The sequence below is a fragment of the Protomyctophum parallelum genome (assembly GCF_964188405.1).
Source record: "Protomyctophum parallelum genome assembly, chromosome: 2".
Classification (NCBI taxonomy): domain Eukaryota; kingdom Metazoa; phylum Chordata; class Actinopteri; order Myctophiformes; family Myctophidae; genus Protomyctophum; species Protomyctophum parallelum.
The window spans coordinates 38,555,769-38,573,396 of NC_139699.1; the positions used below are offsets into that span (position 1 = coordinate 38,555,769).

The following is a 17,628-nucleotide window of genomic DNA, read 5'->3' on the forward strand; positions in this document are numbered from 1 at the left end:
ATTTAATGCAATCAAATAGGACTTTTCTGTGTGGATGTATGGGCTGTCGAGGCCAGGAAGTAGTTTTTTGCCACTCAGTAGGCGTTCCCGCTATAACTTCTGGGTATGGTGATGATGTCACGCGCATACCCTCTATATCACCCTCCCCACCCGGCTTCCCCCGCACACAGGCCAATTGTGTTTGTGTAGACACTCAACAAAGGTTATTGGTTATGGTCAACATCATTTATATTATCTGATAAATGTCTGATGAGCCACATAATGTTAATATCTTTAATATTCACATTTTTATAAATTTCCATTGTGCAACCTTCCTCATACAGTCATACAGAAAATACAGAAAATATCATGTTAAAGGTTATTTTCATCCTGATGTAAGCAAAAATAAAATTCATTTTGGCAAGCTAATAAGAGACTGGCAGTGCTAGATACATACATATTTCAAGTGATTTGGTGTAAGAATATCATCTGAGTTTTGACAAAAATACTATCGTCATAACACATTTTGTACCGTATATTCATTAGATCTTTCCATAAGATGATTACTCTCACATTCCATGTCTGAAAAAAGAACAAGTTTCCTATTAAGATCACACCGCAGGTACATTAAATGCATTTTAATGCATTTCAGTTTCAATTCTTCACATCCTTACAGTATACAGTTAAAAGTGCAATAATAACATGTATAAAATCTTGTTTCTTCTTCTTCTTTCAATTATTGGATTAAGATTTGTTAGATATATCCAAAGTTATGCACAGCAGCCTCCATAGCAAAGGGTCCTGTTTTCTTCAGGAAAATAGCTTTGAGCAACTATAAAATGCTTTACCAAGTCAATCCTGCAAGTGCCTCAGAGTGCAGGCTAAGTGTTTTCTACAGTTCTTCTACTATAATAACAGTGTAACTGTCCACATCAAATACAAAGATACTTTCTTTGAGAATCCATGTGTTGTCGTTATGGAGTAGCACCTCAGTGTCCAGAGATTGCTTGAGCTGAGGGAAAAGTCACAAGACAAGAATGAAAGAGTATATGGTTAAGAGTACAATGAAATTATTAAAAATATATATCTTAGAAATATGCCCTGAGTGACATTCAAACTGCATAGAGTACAGGAGGAATTCACTAAGAATGAGCAACGTGGCCCATGGGCTCAGCTATTCCCATTGAAAGCATGAATATGAATCCAACTATAGCATGATTACACAAGAAACTAGAAAAAGTGCCCTTCCGGGCACAGGTCTCCACCAGGTTATCCACAGATCCGTGCAGTTAGAGGTAAAAACACTTTTCGGCCAGTTATAGCGCCACCTTGAGGCTGAGTTGAAATTGTTCATGTGGCATTTTGTCCTCGGCCTAGTGGGAATGTGGGTGCACAATTTCACGGAAATCACGCGATGTGTTCATGATTTGCAGCATTTTGTTTGAAACTGAGCACTCCTGTGAACTTTGGAAGCCAATCTTAACCAATCAGGATGGAGTCTGATAAATCTGAAAGACCCGTTTCGTTGAATGGCTCTAGAGAGACTGTGTACCAATTTGCGTGATGTTTGGACAAAATCTGTAGGTGTACTGTGCAAAAACTTGTTTTGCACAAAGCGGCCTCCTGGTGGCGCTATAACAGGCCGTTCTGGAAAGTTTGGGGCAGAGGTTCATGGTTGGCATCCAGGGAGTGTGTGTGCAAAATATGGCATCGAAAAACTTGTTTTGCACAAAGCGGCCTCCTGGTGGCGCTATAACAGGCCGTTCTGGAAAGTTTGGGGCAGAGGTTCATGGTTGGCATCCAGGGAGTGTGTGTGCAAAATATGGCATCGACCGGGTTAACGGTGGCCGAGATTAGCTGTTCACGGACGGACACACGGACACACGGACGGACGGAGTGCAAAACATACTCTCCCCATGCCTTCGGCTGGTGGAGACAACAATACATATATAAATTACTCCTTTCTAAAACAAATGTTTACAAAAAGTGATCATTCTCATCTCAGGAACTCTGCTAAAAGTTCACAAAGTGGGACCTTTTTCTTGCTTTTCGTGTGTGTGTGTGTGTGTGTGTGTGTGTGTGTGTGTGTATAACCAAACCGGCTCACAGATGGCTATTAGAATGAATTAATGTGTTACTTTTTATATTGTGAGATGATGTGAGCTCTGCATTCCTGTTTAATGCATAGAGTGTGTGTGGAAATTATGAGCCAATTGGTTTGAATGAATACATGTCAGAACACTAATGTTGTGTTCACTCAAGCAGCAACGAAGCTACAAAATGGACAAGCATGGCCTACTGTACACACTGTCTGACGAGTTGGCATTGAACAGGAAACAGGTTATCGGCACGTTTACAGAATGGAGCAGGAAGTGGGGAAACAGAAGGGAAAATGGTCAAACAAAATTGACCATTGACCAAGTGATTGATGCTTCACTGCATCGCTGGAGCACTGAAAAAAGTTGATGCCAGCTCAACTTTGATTTGTAGCACATCACACCCATCACACAGCGACAAGTGTCGGTCAAGAGCTTCATGTTGCTGTCTTTCATTGAAAAAATACTTAGTTGTAACCTGTTGCTTGTCACCACATGTGTGAATACAGCATCACACTCCAAATTATATGTGCACTTACAGAATGATCGTGTTAGTATTTGGACTTCCCTCTCTAATATTGTGTGGTGTAATGTTGGTATTGCTTTGCATATTAAATTGGTTGAACAGGCCCATTAATTATAGGTCTTTTGGAACATTGGTCTCAGGGAGCCAAATGAATTTGGGCAGAATATAGTAACATACAGTAAATGCACTGTATCTATATGCAAAATCAGCTGCAGTGCAACTTCAAATCACAAGGTTATAGAAGACTACCGTTTTTGATAGATAAATAACATAACTGTATAAAAGCGTGAAACAAAAAATGAATACACTGACAGCAGAGCTGAACATGGGATAAAACAGTCACAGAACAAAGATTTGAAGAGAAGAAAAAGTGGAAACGGGAAGAAAAACACATCAAATGCAGACAAATGCATGCATATGTATGAACTCCAGTCACAGTTATGGAGCATCAAGATCCTGAAGACAGTATAAGCCTAAATTTCAATGATGGCGCAGCTGTGAGCTTGTAACTCGAATACTTTTGACAAACGCCACTGTCATATTATAAAATAAGCATATTATTTAAAAAATAACTAGTTGCCAGAACTTGCCACACCTATACTATGAGTATGACATCACAAACAGAGAAAGAGTGCACAATCTACTGTGCCAAGACGTTTATGGGTGTTTTGTGGTCATAATGTAAAAAAAAAAGCTGTCTACAAACAACTAGTACTGTCTTCTGGATGTTACATTATGAATACAGAGGTAATACAAAGCAGTGTGTACTTTGTGTGTGTGTGTGTGTGTGTGTGTACAATACAATCACAGCAGTGACACGGCACTGCTACCAGACCACAGATGGTATGTGCTGTGTAATGAAGGTGTGCAGTCTGCTCAACTGTCAAGGCGCTAAAGCAAAAGTTGTCTCACTCTTTTGTTGTTAATTATACACAATGCTACAACTAGTGCTGTTTGTTTTAGCTTGTTCCTGTCTTAACCAACCCTAAATATTTTGGCAGTGTTGGGGGGTGGGTGCGCACAATTATCGCAGTGGGATGAACAAACTGCCTGCAGATGTCTCTGTTGTTGATTATAATGGGAGTGGAGGGGGGTCTTTACTATCCTAGATGAGGTGTGTATATTTTACAATCACAACAGAGCAGTAGGCATGCAATGAAGTGCAAAGCACACACAAGTCCCTTGTTAAGAGAGAATTAGCGAAGCCCCGATCACATTAGCACCGTAAACATGCGGCTAGGCCTTACTTTGTGTCTCTGATTAGACAAATGTGTAGTGAAATCCGTTGCTTAGGGGAGGGGGAGGCACCCCTGATACAGGGGGGAGAGGAGGAGGTGGGGGCGGGGGTGGGGGAGGAGGAGAGGGGAGGTTAGCCTGCAGTGGGACTACAGAGGAGGAGATGAAGAAGAACACAGGGAAAAAATAGCATTGTCAATATTAGTCAAAGAAGAGGCACATTATTGTAGGTTACAGTAGATCCAAGGAAGTGTGCATCAAACGTGTGCCTAATAACAGTGCCTAACATTACAGGATAAGGCTGGCTCTAATTAGATACCGGGTACATATTTCTCTTATTGTACGTTGTTTTGTAAAAAACAAATATAGCTCATAACTGGAAGTCACAGAACTCCATTGTTGCCCAAAAAAGTGTTAATCGTGTCCAAGAGTCACTGGAAAGTAATTATTTCCTGGAAAAACTTCATGAAGAGACAGAGAGACCTTCCAGAATGTAAACATGGCAGTGTTCATGCACAGGGATGGAGACTGAAAAAGCTCACTTCATAAAATTTCACAAGATCCAAGTTTAGTTCAATGATGAATTATGCTGACCAAAGCAACAGGGCAGGCCTGGGACTGGTTCTTCTAACAGGTTTGTGGGCAACAAAATGATACATTTAACTTAAATTCAACAATTAAATCACACCAATCTATTATTCTTCCATTCCTATAGCTGGGCTATTAATAGCATAACGTGGCCAGCATTACAGCCAGAATTGGTTGGGTGACAGAGGCACTTCCTTTGAAACAAAAATGATGGTGACTCAATTACATCTGTAATAATGACATTATTCTTGTGGAGCAATTCATAACTGGGGAGCTTTTACAATAAAATAGTAATGAAAGAAAAATCTAATATTTTAATTTAAAACATATTTATGAACAAACCGCAAATTTTGAAAAGGAATTGTGGAAGAAAGTTAATAAAATATACATCCTGATTCCTGACATATGACTAATAGAAAAAGAAGAAGAAAAAACTAATCTGGGTGTTATTTCAGCACCTTAAAAACATACAGTATACTATGCATAAGCCTATTTCTATATGAGTTTATTAAAGTTGTAAAGGTCACTGAAGCTTTGAAAATGCACAATTTGTTTACTCACCTTTTCTGTGACCAACATTATTAATTATTACTAGCAATAATCAGTTGAACTACTTTGAAACCTAAAAATGGATGGATAGATAGAATCTAATCTCATTTAACATGAGTTGGCTGTTAAAGATTTCGGACTATTTTAGTTGAGAACAGATTTTCATGATAAGCAACGAAAGTTTAACCTACCGTACCATTTGGTACTGCAAGTAAAATCCTCAGTGTTCATTTGTCTATTTGTAACTCTGAAAGTGTACAAATGGAACCAAATGGACCCATTTTAGTTGTACTCTCTCAAGCATTTAGGAGTGAGGCCGATTCTAAAAACGCCTTCTAAATACTGACCTAAGTTTTCTGAATATTCACACATTCATTCAAAAGAAAAAAGAAATTGTTTTATGTTGATAATATACTGAACATAGCAACAAGAACGCCACAAGGGGTTCCTGTCTTGAACGGGTTAAATGAACACTGAGGTTTTTACAGATAGCTACAGCACAGTCAAACCTGGGACCCTATGCAGAACACACTATTATAGGGTGATGGTTTGATGAGTACTGTATCTACCTGTGTCTTGTCAGATCAACAAAGATGACAGAAATAATTTATTTGAGTGGTGCTCAAGGTAAAACATGATTAATTAATTGATTGATTGATTGATTGGTTTTTTAACCTTAAGAAATGTTGCCTAAATGTATTGTACGGACAGTGTTGCAAGCCGTCCTTGCTTGAACTGGTATTGTTCTCTACGGTTAAACTGTAGGTAGGGGAATGTGCGTTAAATTGATCACAAAAATTGTGATTTTGTTTTCCTGCACTGTTTTAAAATATCTTCATGTTAAAATATTCTTTCTTTAAGGCTGTTAAAAATAAACTGCTACTAAACATCGAAATAAATAAAAATCATGCAAATATATGCAATAGAAATCCAACCAAATGTCCATCTTTGGCAATTTAATGTTGGCATCAACTCTTGGAAAATGATATTTTCAGAGTCAGACTCTGCTGACAAGTTGCCACAATTTATACTCTCTGACATTTCTCTGTGCTAGAAATAATGTTATAATTGTTGACTCTGCTTCACTGTGCATATTAAGCTACCTCACATACTGACAGATCATGTTCTGAGTGTTACTGTGTCTGACAGAGGTGTGTGTGTGTGCATGTGTGCATGTGTGTGTGTGTGTGTGTGTGTGTGTGTGTGTGTGTGTGTGTGTGTGTGTGTGTGTGTGTGCGCGTTTGTGTGTGTGTTCACATTCATGTGTGTGCAAGAGAGTTAGCGAGAGAGAGAGAGAGAGAGAGAGAGAGAGAGAGAGAGAAAAAAGACTTGTCTGAAGATCTTGTATTCTTACTGTAAAAATGAACTTGCCTGCTGCAGAATATGAAAGAGATGAGAAGTGAGCAGAGGGGTTCTTTTTATGCAGGTTTTTAGAGATACGTTCAAAGAAGCAGCTCTGGAATGCAGGGAACATAGTTTGACTGGGTCATTGATCAGCACACAAAAATGGTCTCATCAAGAGATTCCACCCCCATCTGAAAGACTCTACATGGATTGCAATTAGGGACCATCTTGGTTCATACGATTTTCCCTAATAAGGAATAATGTTCAGTTATTTAGAAATGAACAACCTGATGGCATGGCTCACTACCTATTCCGTTCTCATATCTCCAGCAGTATTCTTGAAAGGCAGCTTCCCATGAACCCCCTCTTCAACCAAAGGCTGTCAATGTGATGCCGGGAGGAGATTACATATACTGTCAGTGGTGGTATTTTAATTTTTATCAGGTGCTGGACTGCTGGTATTATAATTTTTTCAGGTGCTATATGTGATTATTTCTGAAAGTGTTTCTGTAGGATGGGGGGGGAGGGGGTTGCCAAACAAAGATGGAATACCTCAGAACTAAGTCAAATGCATATTAATAATACTTTTAAATGGCATGATTGGAATGAATGGAAGGGTTATTTCAGTACATTATATCTGAGTTTCACAGAAAGTTGTACATAGTACCTTCCAAGCACCTTCACCACATGAACCCACATGTTTTGAGCTTGTAAGATCCGCTATTTTCGGGCTAAGAGATTAAGAAGGAGGGTACCAAGTATAGGCCTTGGCCTTGGCTTGGTCTTCAACCAGCCAAAATTCTCACATGTCTCCCCCCTGCTCCGCTCCCTCCACTGGCTCCCGGTCGCTGCCCGCACAGAATACAAAACTCTGATGCTGGCATTCAAAGCAACCAAAGGTATGGCTCCCCCATATCTTACAAGTATGATTGAACCCTACAAACCCTCCCACGCACTCAGATCAACCAACGCAGGGAAGCTGGAAGTACCCTCACTAAAAACGCCGGGACAACGCTCCACACGTCCCAAACTCTTCTCCCTTCTGGCTACAAAACTGTGGAATGCACTTCCCATTGCAGTCAGAACTGCAGCATCACTCCCAATCTTCCGCCGTAGCCTGAAAACCCACCTTTTCAGACTCCATCATGGCCCATAGCACTTACCTTACCCCCTTAGATAGCATTTATGTTGCCTTAGATAGCATTTGATACAGACTTATAGCATGTTATGTAGACAGCACTATAATTGTATTGTATTTAGTCATAGCACGCCATAGTACATATGTATAGCATAGTAGTAAATATGTATAGTTTATATGTATATATAGTATTATATGTATAGTGTATGTATAGTTTCATTATATGTATGTATAGTTTCATTATATAGATATTCCACTGTTACTTTCTTAGCTTACGCATGTTTCATGATAAATGCTTTTATGTGATGTATTCCCATGCTTTTGTTCTTGCTTAAATGTAAGTCGCTCTGGATTAAGAGCGTCTGCTAAATGCCTAAATTGTAAATTGTAAATTGTAAAGTATGTGCACTGTATAGTGGTTAGGCCCTAGGATGATTAAGCTGTTATATTTCAAATTACTGCTATATTCTTGATTATTCCCTTTTACCTTGTGTTTACAAGATGTAACATAAAGAAACCTTCAGCCTTTAATGTTGTCTGGCTTCACTGACAGGGAGGGAGACAGAGAGACAGAGATAGAGAGTAGAAATAGTATAAAGGTATGATGGACAGATAGAAAATTGTGTGTGTGTGTGTGTGTGTGTGTGTGTGTGTGTGTGTGTGTGTGTGTGTGTGTGTGTGTGTGTGCGTGCGTGCGTGCGTGCGTGCGTGCGTGCGCAAGCATGTATCTACCTGCAACCTGCTTGCTCTTGAGGGAGGCCTCAGAGGCCAAAGCATAAGACATGGTGATGATCCTCTCTTGCTCCTGCAGAGCCGAGTCTAACGCCAGCAGTCCCACCTCTGGCTTGTCCAAAGACAGAGGAGCTGTGAGGTTCTGCACACTGTCACCAAACAAGAAGGGTTTCCACCGGAAAAAACAATACTTTTAGTTACTCCACTGCACCGATATTGCCCAGAGAATGACCTCATAGAGAAAAAATGTCCTCAGGTGAAAAAAAAATCCCTTTATGGCCAAAAAGTACTGTTTATACGTGTGGTTGGGGGCTCAGAGAGCGTCCACTAAGGAAAGTAGGCTTTCTAATGACACAACGCTCCTTTGTTTTGGTGAGTAGCAAAAACGTTATTTTTATTTACGCTAAAGACGAGAGGCTGGTCTGCATTCATGCGAGCGGCGGAAGTCGAGAGTAACATAGCTCTAAATGCAACGCATTAGAGCTATGGACCAGAGCTAGAACACACTGTCGTTGTGGTTTTTACCTTGACTTGGCGAGGATGTTCTTGATCCGCTCCACCTTGCGATGGCGCTCCTCCAGCTCCTGAGGACTGAGTGGTTCCTCGGGCTCCGAGTCCACATAGCGCTCTGGGATCAACACCTTCTGAGGCTTGGACAACTGCACAGTACAGTCCTGAGTGTTCATTTAATCATTTATATACGAGAGTGTACTGCATTATGAAAATGAGGTTTAGTTCATTTTAATTGTATTCTACTGCATTGTGTTCGTACCATACAGTATATTTTGACGCATACCAAAATGGTCAGTTAAAGGTGTGTATTGTTATGAATTGGTCCAATTTGCAAAACAAGTTACAATGAATGTGTTACCAGAATATATCGTATGTGGACATTCAATTATTTTCTTCATTTGATAATTTCTTTGGGTCTAGCACCATTTTTTTAAACTGTGGGGATGTGCATGTCTTTTTCCTTTTAAATTGTTTTGACCAGATTCTGTGCTCATTATCATGAGATATTGGCATTCATTGGAAGCATTCTGTAATGAATAGTGAGTATGAAATGAGCAGTCAATCATACAAAGAACAATCAAAATAAGTCCTAATTTAAGCAATACTAGTTAACACATAAGGGTGGGTGCTATGCTGTGAGATATTAGAATGCCTCTCAACATTCCAATACAAGGTCAGAACTAACTGTGGTGGTATAATGTTCTTAATCTTTGTTAAGGGTGAGGTGATTCAGCGATTCAGCTTCACTGAATCTCTTTCTTTGGACAATGATAATTTATTGACTATTGTACCTCTTTACTGAGGTCGAGGTCATATTCCAGTGGTTCAAGGTCGACCTCGTGGGTGGGAGGGGTGGTGGGCATGGAGTGGAAAGTCAGCCATTCGTCAGAATATGAGCGTGGTTTTTCACTGACTTCTTCAGGTCTCTCCTCTCCCTGGACACTCCTAACAGCCTGCGCCTCCTCACCTTGTACAGCTCGCTCAAGCAGCTGCAGGTCAAACTCCTGCTCTCGCCTCCACTGTACAAAGCAATGCAAGCACAAGAACACCAATGTGAGATCAAATGACAGGTTGTTGTCATCAAATAATTCCGTTGAAGAAGAACTTACTATGGAGAGACTTTAATTCACTTGCCTTCACAAGTCACCCTTTGCATCCATATTATTCCATATGAATAAGCACACCCACTATATCGCATACAGCAGTTGTCAATTATCATACTGTACCTGAGCATATTAAAACAGGCTTCAGGGTATACTGTATGTATGAATGAATGTGTGCTTGAGTGATAAAGCTGGAGAGAGATAAGGAAGGGAGAAAGACAGAGAGAGCATGCATGGAAATACAGCAAAGAGACTGATACCACATCAAAAGCATGTAGATCACAGCATGCGCCACATTATCATCTTGTGCAATGATAAAGAAGATATAATGATAGTGGGAAAGAGTACAAGGGAAGTGGTTGATGTTCTCACACAGAGAACATGCTTAGGCCCAGATTGTGCATACTTCACAAAATATAACATTGCAGGAAAATCCCTATAATGTAGCCTACTATATATACTTTGTGTGCAATATGTGTGTATATATATATATATATATATATACATACATACACATATATATATACATATATATATACATATATATATATACAGTACGTATATGCAATGAAGGAAAACATGGCAAGAATGTATTCATTAGAAAATATTTTATTTCTCATTAGCAAACCTCTACAAGTAGAAAACAAGGAGGTCTTGATGATAATGAGCTAATATTAGATAAACAAAAGCTCAGTAAACACTGTCATCACTTTACATCTTAATATATTAAATAAATGCAATTAATGTAAATTAATGTAGTTGAATATACATTGTTTTATAATTCATTTTGACAAAAACTGCAGAGTGATACAGAGACCACTCTTAAATATAGTAATGTTGTTCACTATGTTAATGTCAGCATAAAGTTACAGTAAGTAGTACAGTACTGTATGTCCTTGCATTTATGGTGTGTGTGTGTGTGTGTGTGTGTGTGTATGTACTAGGCACACACAGCAAATAACTAACATACAGTACACTAGTGTAATACATTGTAATGCTGTTTGAGAGCATACCACAATGAGGCCTTTTTAGTGACAGTACTAACATTTAAGAAAACATTAGTATCTGAACTACTGGACACATGCTGTGGGAATGAAGACCACAGAGACAGAGGTTAGTAGGTATGACCGATGAAACAGTAGGAGGTAGAATAAACATTAAACTAATAAAACAAAAATCTAAAAACATCAATGAATGATACATTGTATACCATAGAAATTAATTTGATAATGATGTGTTAAACCAAAATCAAAATCCAATCGACAGCTTCACTTTAGTTTTGCCGATGAGCTCTATTACGTAACCTACAATGCATTCTGGTGCAGAAAGTAATTAAACCAAATCAATTACTACTAAATCACCCAAAACATGTTATTTTAAAATCTGGCATGTGGCAAATCTGGCATGTTTGTTCGCACTGCAACGCTTCATGTCTGTAATTAGAATATTTGAAAACATTGCTGCGTTCCGATGTTAGTTTTGGCGCAACCTTTGCAACTTCCTGTTTTTCCTTTTGCAAAAGATGGTAGGAAATATAGAAAATACAGTAAAGGAAATGATATCCAGATGATATTTAGCCCAGATTTGATTAGGAAACCCATCAGTACGGTATCGGTAGATCCACATACACAACAACCATGCCATGTCTCTCAGCTCATTGCCAATCTGAGACTGGGTATTAAACCTTATTTCATATGCTCTATCAAGTCAGCTGCCGGGAACAGGTAAACAAAGTATCTCGTGATATGAATTAAGTGCACGCCTTACTAGATCATATGGATGGTTTGCTTGCCCTCATACATTACAGTGTGACGTCATGTGACATTGCTTTAGTAACGTACTGATCCCAGGTCAGCTGAAACTGGGCGCGAAGAAGGGGCGGATGAGGCCTGGGACGACGGAGAGGCGTGGCGCTCTCCTTGACTCAGGGTGCGTTTGCGCTGGCGGACGAGGGCCTTTTGATGCCTCTTCATCCTCTCTAGCTGCTCATCGGCGCTCATCTTCCCCCTGAGCTGTTGCTGCTGCTGCTGCTGCACTGCGTCCCCAGAGTACAGACGCTCCAAGGCACTCTTTGGTTTCTCCTGCGAGGAGGAGGAAGGAGAGAGGGAGATATTTCTTGCATTAAGGACATAGAGACAAGACCCACACCCACTGGAGGGAGGGGGCAAGAGTGAAAGTTGCAATAGAGGTTATGATTATGAGGGAACTTACACTCAGTGATATTCAAACTTACTTCCATTTACTCACAATGCCTGCCAATGTTCACTGTAATTTACGGTCTGTCGCTGGATGCTTGAGGGTGTTTTGGCTAATGCTGCGTGGGAGTGACTGCCTGAGTTTGTTGTCCACTTTGGCAAAATGGCCGTAACAATCTTTATAAATGTCACATCTCACCTCTATGAACTAAAGTGCTTTAAAAGAAAACTTTTTGAGTAAAAGAAATGTCCAATCTCACCACAAAGAGCATTGATTAAAGGTATTGGCTAATCAATTTAGAACAACTTTGGATATTCCCTTGGAAAATGCACAGAACATTAAAAGCTTTACTGCTGTAAAAAGGCTTTACAGTGGTAGGCTGACCAGATGTTTTAAACCATTTAGACCCGAGGCCGATTCTAAAAACGTTTTCTGAAAAACAAAAATAAATATGTTGCTATGTATATAGCAACAAAAATGTTACTAAAAGTGGTACCCGGATTGAATAACAACAAATAGGGGTTCCCGGTCTAAATGGGTTAAGGCCCGCAACGGTATATTTGGACATCGATTTGAACTTCTATCTACTACATTTATGCTATGTCTCCGTTGATTATAACGTAGGACTAGATAATCTCTTGATCCTCTTTTTGCCCTTTGATTCTTTCATCTTAATTCAAGCTCACCTTCAGGCCGCCAGCAGACACCGCTCTGCGGAGGGTCACATATGAAGAGATGTTTGTAGACTGATTTAGCCTGGACGAGGAGCCAGCCAGCCCTGAGGGAACGCCAGCACACATAAAAACACCCATCCACAGCTAAAGGAGCCTGGCTGGGAGCCTTTCACATTGTTGCAACTTGCAAGTATGACTGATTAAATACAATAACAAAAAATCTTTACTTTCTCTTTAGTTAACAAACCGACTGGAGCTAATTCAATTTAATTTCAGCCACCACCCTCTCACCTCTAGTGGGTAACGTCTGCCAACCTCCTTCATGTCCTAGCGCCGCTATCCCCATGGGACTGGAGCTGTCTCGGAATCCCAGAAGCTCAGGCTCACTAAGAAAGGGCCTCAATTCCACCTGGAGAAAGATGCACACGGCGAGCTTACAAACAGACGTATGGCAGTGGTATGCCAACAACGCACATCCAAACAGGCACGCGGGTTACGCAAAGAGAATCACCTTGCTGTCGCCGTTGGTGTACTGTCCTATCTCTCTGTCTCGCTTGCGCTCGTCAGACTGGCGCTTGAGGCCGCGTACAGAGGTATGGCGTATCACGGTGGTCTCCCGTGGCAGGGGAGGCACAGCAGGGGGGTGCTCATCAGGACTGTAGAGCTGAGGTAGGGGTGGTCTCGGAGGGGCGTCCTCTTCCCCCTGCATAAACAACAGCTAATCAGAATAACTGAATACCAAGAGGACAGTGCAGCTGGCGCTCAGTGTTTTTAGTGTTACCACGTATGAGCTGATGCATTTTACATGCAAGTCTTCGTACTAAAACATTAGGGCTGCAACTATCGGTTATTTATTTACAGATTATTCTAACGATTACTTTTTTGATTAATTGAGAAGCATGTTTTTTGCCAGCTGCTTGAAAAACAACATTTACACGTACCTCTAGTAGCGACCGTAGTGGACACGTTTTCCATGGTTGGCTGCCTCTAAGCCAATGGGAGACTTACCCATAAAACCCATAGTCTGAACGGCATAAAATATATACTCTGAACACCGCAAGCCGTGAGCTGAGGCTGTGGTAAACAAACTGATTATATGTTCATAAACAAGAGCTTGCAGCTCCTGCAGCTGGCAATTATGACTGAGTCATTCTTGTTTTTACTAAATTAAAGATGTTTTTTTAATATATATACAAATATCATCAAATTGATTAACCCCCTTAAGCCCAATTTTACTGTCATCCAAAAATTGTGAAAATTGCTGTGAGCTTGTATATCTGCTATTTTCACTATTTCAGAACTCTTTTGCCTATAATGCCATGTAAAATAGGGATGGATTATTATTAAATAATTTAATTAAATTATTTATCATCGCTTAATTTTATTTAATCAGTTAAATCGATAACTGTTTCACCCCGACAAAAGATGACCTCTGCTCACAGAGCCTGTGTGAACACAGTCACTCACCCATGTAGGCCCAGTGGTGATGGGTTGGCTGGTGGGGCTGAGGTGCGGGCTGTGCTGCTGCTGCTGGGACAGCCTCATCTCCACAGCAGATACAGGGCTTCCAGGCAGAGAAGGCACTGACGACACCGAGACTGAAGGCACAAGTTTCCTCTCTAGGGAGATACAGCATGTGACACACTTTGAATACGTACAATCATGCACACATACTAGACTTGGCAGTCTTTCATTTAACCAAAGGGAATGTCCTAGAGTCCGCACTACAGTGCTTACGATCATAAGCTTTTTATGGTGACCACAAATTATTATTTATTTCTTTATTTAGATAGCCCGTTGTTAAGACCGGGGTTAGGCTTGATGTTTACCTGCCACCTGGTGTCCTAGTGTCTGTGAGGCTACGTTGTTATGTGACCTTTTGTGTCTGAATATTCCATCATTTTATGTTTTGTTCATAAATTAATGCCCTAATTGATACTTTATTGTCTCCACCAGGCCGAAGGCATGGGGAGATAGTATGTTTTGCACTCTGTCCGTGTGTGTGTGTCCGTCTGTGTGTGTGTGTACAGCTAATCTCCGGCACACTATCTCTTCATGTGTTCAAGCCGGATATGTCCGATATTTCATATTCCATCCTAATTGGCTAACATTGGCATTCAAAATATGCAGGATTGGCCCGTTTTGAACAAAAAGCCTCAAATCATGAACGCAGCGTGCAATTTATGTGAAATCTTTCACAAACTTTCCTACTCGGCTGAGGAATATATCCCACCCTTTTCATATTGGCCTGTTATAGCGCCACCAACAGGTGGATTTTAGCAAAACACATTTTTGGAACAGAATGCCTCAAATCTTCCAATTGCCATCCAAGGTGTAAGAAGAAATGGCACCCTTTTCACATTGGCTTATTATAGCACCACCAGGAGGCCACAACCTGACCTGCCCTGGTGGAGACCTGTGGCCCGAGGGGCATTTTATCTAGAATTATCAAATGATAATGTTGTGAAAAAGTTGCGAAGTTAGCCGATCTGCAAGCTCACAACACGTCACATAGTGACATGATGGCTTGCATTATCGACTATTTTAGCTATTTTGGAAAATATCTTGAAAATGTTTTTTTGTGGCTTTCGCCTTTATTTTATATATTTTGACAGAAAGTAGGCTGAAAGGAAATGGGGAGAGAGATGGGGGGAAGACATGCAGTAAGGGACGTCTGGATCGGGAGTCGAACCCTCGGCACACTGCCAGACTGGATTACCAGCCAAGGTGCCTGAACTACTGAGCCATGGCCAAGGCTGAAAATCCACTTTTTTACTATAATGACATGCCTAAAGTAGATGACTGCGAATGATAATTAGGCTGGTCCTGAAGTAGCCTGTAAACCAGATGAATCTGACAGTTGTGGGATACTATTAGGGACCAGTATGCAAATATGGGGCAGGTTTATCACCAGAGGCATTTTTCTTATCTGCCCCTTGGACATGCACGTTCCACACAGAGATTCCAGACTGATATCTATGCATTGAGCAAGTCCTGAAGTGAAAATCACGGTCCAGGTCAAAGTTGATAAATGAAGACAATCTAAAATGGAACCCCACTACCAACCTACCCACGAGAAGAAACTATAGTTTCTTCTCTACCTTATAAGGTATAGAATAGAAAAGTTAAGTATTGGAAAGAGAAGGAAAGGTGAAATAAGTACAACAGTACAAACATAGCGTATCTCTACCTCTGCCAGCCTTCCAGTGCGTGTGGGTAGGAGCAAGCTTCTCACCTGGGTTGGTCACAGAGGAGATAGTGACTCTGTAGTTGGCTTTACTGGAACTGAGGCCTGCGAGTACATCCTCGATCCTCCACAGTTCTTTTCTGATTTGGATCTTCTCCTGCTGCACACGCACGTACACACGTGCACACACACACACACACACACACACACGTTTATTCTTTTAAGTTTTATTCTGTTTTCTCTATGCTCATATCATTTGCATACTATAGGAACTAGATTATATTATTATATGAAATTTATTAGCTCAAGACCTGGTGGTATTATTATCGTACACAAACATAGATAATTTTCCCAGATTTGTATATTTATTTTCTCCACAGTCTCCAGGGACTATTTCAAATGCCTCTGCCTCTGTGTGTATGTGCTTGTTGCTTGTGTGGCTACAGTAGCCTATGTACCCATGCTGTTTATGGTGGTCGTTGTGGCACAGACCTGAGAGTGACCACTGCGGTTCATTTGACCCTGCAAGGCTGACCTCAACCAGTCTACATCTCTCTCCAGACGGTTGTACACATTCCATGCATTCTCCATCTCCTGCACAAACACAGCCACAATAATTGATCCCCCTATGCCATATTATTGTCCATATTAGCACATACTGTATTAGCGTGTTTTGTGAGAAACTTTGGAATATTGTGTCCGGGTAGCTCAGTCGGTAGACCACTTGTTGGACCACAAGTTCATGGGTTCGATCCCGGGCACCGCCAACTTAGAGAATGAGTAGCACGGCTTGGTGCTGGCTGATACCGACAATAAGCCACCCCCGACCTACTTCTTGGAATATGAGTAACGTTGTAATTGTTGTGGATTTAAGTATAAAGGTGCTTACACATGACAAGTAGCAATATCATCAAGTCATCAAGTCATGCCTATTCTAAGGAGTAATAGTTTGAGTTTTGATTTGTTTTTGAGAGGTGCAGACGCTCTAATGCTCACAGCTTTGTGTGTCTGTCTGTCTGTCTGTCCGTCCGTCCGTTTGAGCACAGAATGTCTGCGTCATGTTGTTGACATCATCAGACGTCATCATTGTGATTAAAGGCACCACTCACTGATTTGGTTTAATAGTTTTATATATTTAGTCATAATAAGTTGTGCCGTAGTGCAGTAGTTTTTCCTATTCGTTTTAAACGGAGTCATACCTTTCTTTAATACATTATTATTTATGTTTAATTGTGCAGTGGCAGCCGGAAGTTTTAGCAGCGCAGACCATTGGTCAAGTGTAGGCACCTTGAAGACTGTCTTAGGTTTACTTTTACAGCGGTGTCGCGCATCAAAAGTATAGCCGTCTGCAAGCTCACAACTTGTTTCATCGTGACTGACTTGTGAGCTTGTAGATCGGCAATCGGCACTTTTTGATGTGTGACAACCTTGTATAAATCAAGCATTACTGTGGAGACTTGGGAGATTTCAGCCCGGATGTGCACCACATCCTCCTGCAACAGCCTCTGCTGGTAGGCTATCTTCTCAGCGTGAGCCGGCTGCTCACGGTACTGCTCCATCTGCTGGTGGGACACATCCAGCACCGACTCCAACTTGTCCTGGGTTGGGGACAGAGGAGACACTGTCATAAGATACATTCACAGAACATGCAGATATATACATTACACAATACACACATGCACTGCACTCAAATACATAAGAAACAAACACGCACACACGCACGCACGCACACAAACAAACAAACAAACAAACAAACAAACAAATTAA

The 17,628-nt window shown here is 40.8% G+C and overlaps 1 protein-coding gene across 3 annotated transcripts in view; it reads right to left on the minus strand.

Annotated features, from left to right (window-relative positions):
* Window positions 1-261: 261 nt before the first annotated feature.
* plekha7b (pleckstrin homology domain containing, family A member 7b) overlaps window positions 262-17,628 on the minus strand; it is a 133,374-nt gene continuing 116,007 nt past the window's right edge. For all 3 annotated transcript variants that reach the window (XM_083759140.1, XM_083759139.1, XM_083759138.1), the window contains 13 exons: window positions 17,310-17,459; window positions 16,354-16,455; window positions 15,910-16,021; window positions 14,142-14,293; window positions 13,186-13,377; window positions 12,966-13,083; window positions 12,687-12,778; window positions 11,646-11,885; window positions 9,493-9,720; window positions 8,714-8,847; window positions 8,189-8,337; window positions 3,849-3,986; window positions 262-991 (listed from right to left, as the gene is read on the minus strand). In XM_083759140.1, coding sequence (XP_083615266.1) covers window positions 3,862-3,986; window positions 8,189-8,337; window positions 8,714-8,847; window positions 9,493-9,720; window positions 11,646-11,885; window positions 12,687-12,778; window positions 12,966-13,083; window positions 13,186-13,377; window positions 14,142-14,293; window positions 15,910-16,021; window positions 16,354-16,455; window positions 17,310-17,459 — 1,794 coding nt within the window. In that variant the 3' untranslated portion in view covers window positions 262-991; window positions 3,849-3,861. The remainder of the gene's footprint in view (window positions 992-3,848; window positions 3,987-8,188; window positions 8,338-8,713; window positions 8,848-9,492; window positions 9,721-11,645; window positions 11,886-12,686; window positions 12,779-12,965; window positions 13,084-13,185; window positions 13,378-14,141; window positions 14,294-15,909; window positions 16,022-16,353; window positions 16,456-17,309; window positions 17,460-17,628) is intronic.